The sequence below is a fragment of the Pelodiscus sinensis genome, chromosome 4, assembly GCF_049634645.1.
Source record: "Pelodiscus sinensis isolate JC-2024 chromosome 4, ASM4963464v1, whole genome shotgun sequence".
NCBI classification, from domain to species: Eukaryota; Metazoa; Chordata; order Testudines; family Trionychidae; genus Pelodiscus; species Pelodiscus sinensis.
The window spans coordinates 109,839,032-109,849,997 of NC_134714.1; the positions used below are offsets into that span (position 1 = coordinate 109,839,032).

The following is a 10,966-nucleotide window of genomic DNA, read 5'->3' on the forward strand; positions in this document are numbered from 1 at the left end:
TGTCAGAACAGGGAGGTTCTGCTGACAGCTCCCTGCCCTGCCGCAGGACTAGTTACTCCCAATGTCTGTGTGTGGTGCAGGGAGGAGGTTGCACTCCCTCTGACTGTTGCCAAGAGATTATTTTTAGTCCATTCCATTGTGTCAGCTGAAACTGACATTTACTAATATATATCAGTTGAAACTGAATCCTGCCAAGACTAGCCATGACCACAGACCAGCAGATTAGATGTGCTGATCCAATAACTTCCCAAAATCCTGAGCTTTGACATAAGCCTAGCAAGCTGATATGGCTGAGCCATAAGCACAGTAGCATACACACATCACATCAGAGTGGCAAAGTAGAAGTACATAGTCATTTTACAAAGGCTTTGAGCTTAACACCAGTCAACAGGTGAGCTGATAACTTCATAGAGCTTGACACTAGTCCAGCAAAATAGATCTGCTGAGCAGAAATGTAAAATAGCAGTCAATATTACAGTAGTTACACTGTCATGTTGTAACAACTGAAAACCAACATGGCACATTCCTTGGCAAGGGGTGGGGAGGTTGGATGAATAAATTGAAGCATAAAATATAACTGAGAATCCAACAAGACCAGAAGTATCTATAACATGCAAGATAGACATGAAGGAAAACATTCATGCTTCTGAGTATCACTGAAGTCCATGAGGAAGATACAAATGTATTTGAACTGAGAATTTAGCCTACTACCTATGATTAGGGGGAGGGATAGCTCAGTGGTTTGAGTATTGGCCTGCTAAACCCAGAATTATGAGTTCAGTCCTCAAGAAGGCCATTTCAAAGCAAAAATTTGTCAGGGATGGTACTTGATCCTTTTGTGAAGGCAGAGGACTGGACTTGGTGACCTTTCAAGGTCCCTTCCAGTTCTAGGAAATAGGCAATCTCCATTAATTTAAAAAAAAATTAAATGGAAACATTAAAAAGGTGTTTTCAAACATATGATCTGGGAAGGGCAGTTACATTCATGTAACTAATCTGAAAGATTTTCTGATGTTCTTCAGGCTCCCTCCATTAGGCTTAACTTGAATTAGATGTTACATGCAACTAAGAATTAAGAGCATTTGCTGTGGATTTGAGCCAGATGCCAGAGGTCAATCTAAAATCCACACATCAGTCAGCACTAGAACAATCTAGAGCTGTGTTTCCCAATTTTATTTGGCCATGGAACCCTTTTAAACTCAAAAGAATTTGATGGAACCCCTAATAACAGTCTTGAATATGGAGCTGAAAAAGTAGACCACAAATAAGTAAGGATAATAATAATAAAAATGCTAAACAAGTTCATTAGACTAACACAAATGAAAATTGTTTTCAATAAAATTAATAAATGCTTAAATATTAATTATTATTATTTAAATCATAAAATGTTATTGAAATGGAATTTTCTCACGGAACTCTTACATTCACTTCATGGAATCCTGGGGTTCCGTGGAACACCATTTGGGAAACACTGGTTTAGATAGAAGAGGGGGAACTGGGAATCGAGCTGGTTCCCTATTTTATCTAGCTTCCTGTAGACAACATACCTGTGTCTACACTGGCACCCTTTTCCATAAAAGGGATGCTAATGAGACACTTCGGAATTGCAAATGCCGTGGGGGATTTAAATATCCCCCGTGGCATTTGCATGAACATGGCTGCCGCTTTTTCCCGGCTCGGGGTTTTGCCGGAGAAAAGCGTCAGACTAGACGGGATCTTGCAGAAAATAAGCCCTTTTCCGGAAGATCCCTTATTCCTACTTTCAATAAGGGATCTTCCGGAAAAGGGCTTATTTTCTGCAAGATCCCGTCTAGACTGGTGCTTTTCGCCGGCAAAACCCCGAGCCGGAAAAAAGCGGTAGCCATGTTCATGCAAATGCCACGGGGGATATTTAAATCCCCCGTGGCATTTGCAATTCCGAAGTGTCTCATTAGCATCCCTTTTACGGAAAAGGGTGCTAGTGTAGACACAGCCAACGTGTTTTTGCGGAGAAGCAGACTATGCCTATATTCTGAGCAGCAAAATCCTATCTTGCAGTTGTGCGGTGATTATTCGGGCAAAGCTTGCTTCACTTTTCAATTGGTTTCTTATGTGGAAGTTTGTGTTGTTCTCTGGGAGAGATGCTAACAGCAACATTTACTTTGTAGGTGTGCAACTTTTAATGGAAATGCTCTTTGAGAGATCATCTTCTGGGAATTCAGCAGAAGTTGCTGCATGTGAGCGTGTTCAGCAGAAATCTGCGGTCACTCTGGCCCGGCTCAGCCGAGACCCTGAAGTAGCACATGCAGCCATAAAACTCAGCTGTAAGACTGTAATGCTAACCTAGTGGCTGACTGTAAATGCGGAGAGAATGACATCCTGACATATCAGAGCAGCAGAGCCTCTTGCTAGTTTTGTCAAGGCGAGGCGCTCTTATATCACTTGTTAATGTCTGCTCTCTGCTGGCCAGGAGGTTTCCCACACAGTCTGTCCTGACAGTGGATGTGTATAGTGTGCTAAATGAATCTATGGCTAATTTTCCAGAGATAGTTGAAGTGCACTTTTGCTCTACATATAGCTGGGGATGGAGGAGATACTGAGCTTTTACTGGGACTAGCTGATGCTGTTTTGAAGATACAGCATCTACTTCCCCCTCCAGCTTAAAGCCTCATACACACATGACCAATAGTAACCCTTAGCAAAGAGAGATGGAGAGTAGGGACCAGAATTTCAAATATAAAAACTGAGGAAAAAACATATTTGTTTTGGGGAGTTAAGAACGATAGATAGGAAGGATTTTTTTTTAAAGGAATGATAGATAGGAAGGATTTTTTTTCCATTGTAAAAGAGCAGTAGAGGGTAAAAACAATGCATGTGTTTATGCTTTGCTGTTATCTAACTGTCAGTTTTAAATTGCACGACTTGTTCTAATGCATGTGTGGAGAGTTCCTTCTACACCTCCTGGATAGCATTGTATCCATTCACAATTGTATTGAATGAGATAGATAAAATTAAAGAACCCAGTAGGCTAATTTTTGGTGTCAAAATGGTGAGTTTCAGATAACAAGAGCTATTTCTCTTCATTTTTTCTCTGTCTGTAGGTATTCCTCGCCTCATAGAACTCTGCAGATCACCCACAGAAAGAAATAACAGTGATTCTGTTCTAGTGGCCTGTCTGGTAAGTGCACTTAAACCATCCTTTATCGGGCCTGAAAAATGCACAAATTCCATTTGTTTCAGTGGGATTTCAGTGTGTGTAAGTACCACAATGTATAGCATATCAGGCTCAGATCCTTCTCATCATGGGCCCAGTACTGAGTTCCTTATTGAACATTTAAAATCAAGGTTCACGCACTTTAATTGGGTATATCAGTCTCTTCATGACTGCCTGATTGAGGTCCCACAGCTTCCTATCTCCTACACAGAAGCAGTCAGAACCCAGCTAGCAGGGGTGGTGGGATCCTAGGCAGGGGGGAGGGGTGGTGGGTATCCTATGCAGCGGTGGGTATCCTATGCAGGAGGGACGGAGGGGGGGAGGAAAGGGGGAGGACCCCACCCCCCACCCACTCTGCCCCTAGAATCCCTGCTGTAGGTGTACTGAGGTGGAGTGTTGCTATCCCCAGCACCTGCCCTGCCTGTGCTCTGGGATCAGGGAGTCTGGGGCCACACATTCTCCTCCCTCCCTGTGGTACTGAGGGGTGGGGGCTGGGCAGAAGGGGCAGGGTTGGGGGTGGGGTTGAGGGGTTTGCCTCCCCCAGTCCTACTATCCCCCACTGCCCATGCTAGCTAGCTCAAATAAAAGGAACTAACTAGCATGTAGGGCCTGCAAAGTCAATTTGGGGCTGCGGTCAGATGGTTAGGGAGGGGGTTCTGCTTGGGCCAGAGGAGTGGATGGGCTGATTAGCTGTCCCTGGGAATGAGAGGATATCAAAGATTAGGCTAGCGGGTTTGTGTTACCTTTATCCTCAGTGAAGTTACAGTCAGGACCCATGTTCCTGCCAATTCTTTGTTGTGGAATGATTTTCGTTATAGGCATCAATCTGGAGGTGATGGATCACCTAACAAAAGTCACTTTGACAAAGTGCGTGCTGGGGGTGTGGCAGAGGGGTTGGGGTGTAGGTCTGGAGCAGTGGATTGGTGTGGGTGATAAGGGCTGTGTCTGGGGGTGAGGCCGAGGATGAGTGGTTCAGAGAATGGGCTATCCCCAGCCCTATTTCACCGCAGCAGGGCCAGGGGAGGGTTGCCTGTTCCTCAGCTGGGTCAGGTCCAAGCGAGGCTGGGTGTGGGGGGCCAGGGAAGGGGCACCTGTCCCCTGCTCTGGGGCAGCTCCGGGTCTGGGGGAGAGGCCTGCTTTTCCAGCCCCAGCTTGGAGAAGCCATGGTGGAGGAGGGGGAGGAGAAGTGCTCCAGCCCCAGCACTAAGCAGCCGCAGCAAGAGATGGGGGGTGGAGGGTGGGGGAGGGGGAGGGGGAAGTGCCTCAGCCCCACCAGAGCAGCCATGGTCAGATTGTGTCACAGACTGCCATTCCGCGTCACACACCACATTGCAGCATGGCTATAGTCATAGGTGGCTGGTGAAAGAAGCAGGGGAAGGCGATGCTTTCCCACACCTCGCTCCCCAGAACCTCCCATTCAGTGCACTTCCCCCAGGCTCCTGGGACTGCCTGGGCTTCAGCCCTGTGCTGCCAGCCCTCTCTGTGCTCCAGAGATGGGGAGGCGAGGGTGGGTGCCTGCTGGTCTGCCCTCTCCCTGCTGGGGGCGGGGGCGGCAGTGTGGAAAAGACCACAGCTGCAGTCTGCCTGTGCTCTGTAGGGACAGGGCTGTGGGCTGCAAGTGATCTAGGAGGGCTGTGTGCTGCCCATGCTTGTTGGGAGGTCTGGGCTGTGGGCTGCCCATGCTTGGGGTGGGGGAGGGTGTGAACTACCTGTGCCCTGGGAAAGCTGGGGAACACTGCAGGCTGCCCGTGCTGGGGGTGGGGGAACAGTGCAGACTGTCCCTGCTCAGGATGGTGGTAGCTGCCTGTGCTTGGGAGGTGGGGCCTGCCCCGACAACAGGAGAAGGTTTGGTTCCTACGGGGATCATGAGCAACAGGGGTGGCATCTCAGGTTGAAGGGTTTGCCTCCTCCAGCCCTATGTTCACCCACTGCCCATGGTTACAGTGGGAAAAAAAGGAAAGTTTATTATGAAAGGACAGAGATTCAAATGACAGCAAGTAGAAGCATTGGAAACAGTTTATTACGTAGAAAACAAAATCATAACATGTTCTAAACACAGACTTAATTAAGCAGGTATTTTTTGCTCATGTAGAGAAATCTCACCCCAAATCCTTTCAGGGTCTTACAGCCAAGGTGATTCTGATGCTCCATGCATAGGACAAACACACTATTTATTAGCTAATGCCCGCGCAAAGCATCCAGGGTGTACTTCCATTGTATTTACTTGTAAAGAGGATTCTATTTATTTCATCCTGTAAGTTTCCTCTCTTGAAGATTTCACACTCTCTTATTCAGCATTTAGCTCACTATGCAAACACGCATTCAGAGTGAGATGTGCAATGCCCAATACATACGTGACCCAAAACAGAGAGAAGTGTCTCTTTCCACATGCTTGAAAAGAACCTGTCTAAGACCTGTTGATTACCTGCCTTAAGAATGTAATTTTCAGTACAGTCATTTCCCAAAATGATTGACCAGCCTTCAGTAGGGACAGGAAACAAAGGGAGAGAAAGTGAAGTCGCATAACAGGTCATGCATTCAGTGTGATGCATTCAAAAAAGCAGTTTCAGAATCAAATTGGGAGGGAGATGTAACTGGATGACTGGAAAATGCAATCTATGGTCATATGCTGACCCTATGCACAGGGGTCAATTTCAAGTATTGACCATTATTGGTAGGCACTGTATTTTATGGATTCAAATTTTTAACTGTACTGTTGTTTCTGACAGGCAGCCTTGCGAAGACTAGCAGTTATGAGTCCTGATGGCCTCGAGGAGTCAGATTTCCAGCAGTTGGTAAAGCCTAGACTTGTGGATTCCTTCTTGCTGTGCACAAATATGGAAGAGAGCTTTGTATAAATGACTAAACAGCCCCTCAAAGCAATCAAAATAACACATAATATAGTTCTGGTAATATTATTTATGATTAATTTATTTTAAAGCTATTAAGGTCTGGTATGTAAAGGGAAAGAAATGGAAAAAGCAGTCTTTTATCTGTGATTTGAGCAAGTAATTTCCTCCCTGTTTTTTCTGCAATAGTTATGGACATCAACAGTTCAGAAAATTATGATTATAAATGTTGTCAGTTTAGTGTGTAGATTTGGGACCAGATTTTCTTCTTGATTACATTGATGTGATGAGATTTCATCATGATAACTAGGGAGAATTTGGTCCCTTGATTTTATCACAGCCATTTTTTTGTAATTACGGTACTATTAAGTGGTCCAAAAGATTTGTTAGTGTAATGTACTCATGTCACAGAAGTTGATTCTTAACAAATGCAAAAATAAATTTGAATACAGGTGAAACAATATGATCTGGGCACAAAATTCTGAAGTCTGATTGCGGTATGCTGATATATTGAATATGTGGTCCTATTTTTTTGTAAACAAACAGAACTGTAAGAATATCTGCACAGAATTAGGTACTCAAGATATGTAAGAAATACCTTATTTTCAAATACCACATTTTCAAAGCTGAATTTTGAGATTGCATATGCAAATGCTGGCATTGAGTATAGGGTGTTTTTTTGAGAAGTGATTTGTACAGTATACAAATGTTGAACTTTATAGATTATATAGTTATATGTCATTATTTTCCATTTTATTTAGATGAATTAAAATCCAGAAAAATGGTAGTTTGTAAAAACGGGTACAAAGATGTACCAGAATTTTCTATCCAAAATGTTTAAATAGCCACAAAAACCTTAGTAAGTCACACAAATCAGATTTCATTTCATTCCATGGTTGTATGTGAATTTCTGTTATGTAAAAGCATTGGCATATTTTAATGATTCAAGCCAATGCTTGTTTGAAAGTATTGCATATATTTAAAAAAAAACAGGTAAATAACTTTGACTGAATTCTGTTTTCTTAGCTTGTCATTTTTCTTTAAAATATTGAGCGGGATTTAAAAAATCACTCAGAACTGGCAGAAGAAAATTCCATTCGCAGATGTTTCCATAGAGGGTAGAATTCCATTTTTCCATTCAAAATGTTTGAACTTTGAAATGTTTCAGTTAGCTTCTATTTCTCTCTAGTAACTCTGAGGTGATATTTTGTTGCCATTTTCTGTTTATTTGCAAATACTGCCCTGAATAATTTGTGATGAAGCAGGTCTGTGGTGCTAGGACTTTTGTGAAAAAATGTAAAGAAAAACCCTACTTCTGGAATTCACCTCACAGAAGTGCTATGGTGCTAAATCTATTAATATTTATTTAGTGTTTTGATATTTGAATGAATGGCATCATGAAAGTATGAAATTGTCATCATCTTCCCAGTTTTCATGAAAGATGCTTCCCACTTTCATCCTATGTATGACAAAGGCCAGTTCATTTCCAGTTGCATAGGAGTTGTAGAAGAAGTTTTTTTTCTGACATCTTCCTAGTGTTGTCTTAGGTCAAACATATATTTAGCCTAGATAGGGTTAAACACACCTTGTATAAATATTAGTGCACACACATGCACACACATATCCACAACACACACATGTGGAGTGACTACTGCCTTAAGCAACCACTCAAAGTTCAGACAAAAATCAGTTGCTTTGTTGAGTTGCTTTTCTTTACAAGGAGAGAGAAATCCTGCTTCCTATATATGATTATTTTGAGGTAGTCCTCTAAGACATGACCTTGCACTGTAAGGCTCGGTCTATTGTAAAAGTTTAATTATATTATATCAGTGAATCTGGCATTTTTCTCACTAAAAACAAATATGTATTATAAGTGACATACTTGAATGGTGAAATCCTGATGTAAATGGTAACTTGGCTAGTACATATAGAATAGTAGATTTTACTACAGAGATCCTATTAAGATGTTATAAATTATCCTCACTCTAAGTACCAAATTCTGCTTTTTTCCTGCTTTTGTAAACCTGATTTCATTGTCTCTAATTTAACATCAGTTGTTCTGAATTTGCATTTGTTTAGCTAACAGTAAAATTTGTCCCATAATGTGTTCAAGTCAACATCTGCATTTAAAATGGATAGTTGCAAACTCCCTGCCATTGTTTTGCTGAAAAACATGCAAGAGCCAGAAGGGACTAGTTCATTGGTATGGTACCTTTTATGCCTATGTAAATCTAAAGGGATTTTTATATAAGTACCATAGCTTTCCATAAAAAATAAGGAAGTCCATTTCTCATGTGCACGAACACCACTTCATATTATTTTAGACTGACAAAGTTGCCTTCATACAGGTACAAATGAAATTTATGTTGACAGAATCATATGATGTAGAACAATATACATAACTGATTTTTTGTAATTTAAACTTAAACATTTAAAAAAACATTTCAGGCTGACCCAAAAGAGAACTTTCCCAAATTTTTTGGTGAATTGAGGAGTTGAAAAAAATTGTTTCATATGGAACAAAAGGTTTGTTTTACCTAAAAGAAAATGTTTGATTGTAATTTGAGCTTGTAAAAATATTTGGTTTTGCATGAAATTAAATTAAAGTAATTTTGAATTGAAAAAAAAAGAAATATTTAATTTCAAAGATGTCAATGAAAACATTTAGATTCTTTTCCAGATTTTTTGTTTTGTTTTTGTGTGACTAGAATAATTTAGTGAATACAGCATAGATTTGACTCTGGGAGCTTGTATGTCTTATGTCTACACTGCAGTTTTACAGCCCTGCAGTCTGAGCCTTGAAGTCAGCTGACATGTGCCAGCCACAGGTGTCTTTTTGCAGTGTCAACATACTCCAAGCATCACACAGGCAGGAAAATGCTTTGATGTACATCTACTGGTAACTCTTTGGAAGCACATCTAGTCAGTAAGAGTTGATAGAAGGAGTAGAAACATCTCAGAGCTGATCCAGATGGAGCAGAAATAATAGTAAAGGGTGCAGTGGTAGACCTAGTATAAAGGGAGAAAATCTATTGAAAAACACACCCAAACAATTTTTACACCAACCACATACTGGATCACAAGTGCCATATTGATTCACAATACCCATTTAGTCAACAGCTCTCAAGACCTTATCCTATCTTCCTACAAGAAAAATTAGAAATCTAAGCAAAGATCTAGGTTAAAAAAATATTCTGAAACATGTTGGACAGGATTTCTGTTTCAACCAAACAATATAATTGCAGAAAGCCAAAATAAAATCCTTATAGCCACTGGTCCTGACTTTTTACTGTCATGCACCATGAGAGGTCACACATACTTGGTTGAAGTGAGTGCAAAAAGGTATAAACCAATGTCACTAAGATCTGGTATCATTTTATATCTAATTTGAATAGGCTAAATGACTACAAAAAGTGCAGGACAGTGAAGAATCAGATCAGTGTCCCTAATTGTATAATCAGGCATACTATTGTAAACCCAGAATAACTGATTTTTACTGAGTTATTCTCAGTTTGCACATATGAACCACATTATTGGGCCCTGTATACTCAGTTTGTATGGGCACATATAAATACTGTTGTTTACAGTTTGGGAACAAATATATTTCACTGAAACTATGGTATATTGGAACAAATTCAGACCTGCTAGAACATTACTGGAGTTGCACATGTTGATACTAAGTCTGAATTTATTTAATAAATTTAAATATTCCTTTCATATACAGTAGCATTACTCAGAAGACCTAAAAGATTCTAGTGGGACATATGTAATGAAAAATCTATGCAATTTCATTTTTTTTCATGAACATTTTGAACTGACTCTAAGTGAACTTCCCATAGGAATATGTGGTGTCAGAAGATAACCTATTGTCTAGAAAGCTTTACTTGTATGCACCTAAGTGCTTCAAAAACCAACCACTCTGCATTGCAGTACAACCTGTACAGGCCAGCCAAAAGAGGGGAAGGGAGTGGGGAAAGAAAACAAAGGGGGTAACTGCCCCGGGGCCTGGCAATTCAAAAAGGCCTGGGGCACTGGCCAGAACCCCAGGGTTTTTAAATTGCTGTTGGAGCCCGGCATGGGGCACTGTTGGTGGCACTAAGGCCTGGCTGGGGTTGGGCACAGAGTGCTCCAGGCAGCACTGAGGGCTGGCTGCCTCAGCCCTGTCCCTTCCAACTGAGGCCTCACCTCTTCTGAGAGTGCAGAGCCAACCTCTCCACCTTGCCTAGGGCCCAGCAAGTCTGTGAGCCCCCCTGAATCTGTGTACTGTGTTATACTTGATTCATTGTATTGTACTCTAATTCTCTGAAAATTGATACTCCATTGGTAAAGTATAACTCTCAGTTAACCAGAATGTTCATTTCACTGGCATCCCCCATTTTGTAAACATACTGGATAAAAGAGCTTTTGCTGAAATTGTAGCCATGCTGGTCTTTTCTTTCTCACTAACAGAAGCTGGTCCAGTAAAAGATCGTCTCCTACCCATCTTATTTCTTAAATAAGAAATGACTGTTTCCAATGAAAACTGTAACATCATATTTCTTATCAGGAAAACAGGGGGTATGTCTACACTACCCCGCTCGTTTGAACTAGCGGGGTAATGTAGGCATACCGCACTTGCAAATGAAGCCCGGGATTTGAATTTCCCGGGCTTCATTTGCATAAGCGGGGAGCTGCCATTTTTAAAACCCCGCTGGTTCGAACCCCGTGCAGCGCGGCTGCACGGGGCTCGAACTAGGTAGTTCGGACTAGGCTTCCTATTGGAACGAGGTGTACCGGTAGTTCGGAATAGGAAGCCTAGTCCGAACTACCTAGTTCGAGCCCCGTGTAGCCGCGCTTCACGGGGTTCGAACCAGCGGGGTTTTAAAAATGGCGGCTCCCCGCTTATGCAAATGAAGCCCGGGAAATTCAAATCCCGGGCTTCATT

At 41.8% G+C, this 10,966-nt stretch overlaps 1 protein-coding gene across 8 annotated transcripts in view; it reads left to right on the forward strand.

Annotated features, from left to right (window-relative positions):
• Positions 1 to 10,683, forward strand: part of INSC (INSC spindle orientation adaptor protein) — a 276,146-nt gene extending 265,463 nt beyond the window's left edge. For 7 of the 8 annotated variants that reach the window (XM_075928026.1, XM_025186251.2, XM_075928025.1 and 4 more), the window contains 3 exons: positions 2,148 to 2,303; positions 3,081 to 3,157; positions 5,923 to 10,675. In XM_075928026.1, coding sequence (XP_075784141.1) covers positions 2,148 to 2,303; positions 3,081 to 3,157; positions 5,923 to 6,051 — 362 coding nt within the window. In that variant the 3' untranslated portion in view covers positions 6,052 to 10,675. Of the gene's footprint in view, positions 1 to 2,147; positions 2,304 to 3,080; positions 3,158 to 5,922 lie in introns of all 8 variants that reach the window. The other variant, XM_075928028.1, reaches the window with a different exon arrangement.
• The last annotated feature ends 283 nt before the right edge of the window (positions 10,684 to 10,966 follow it).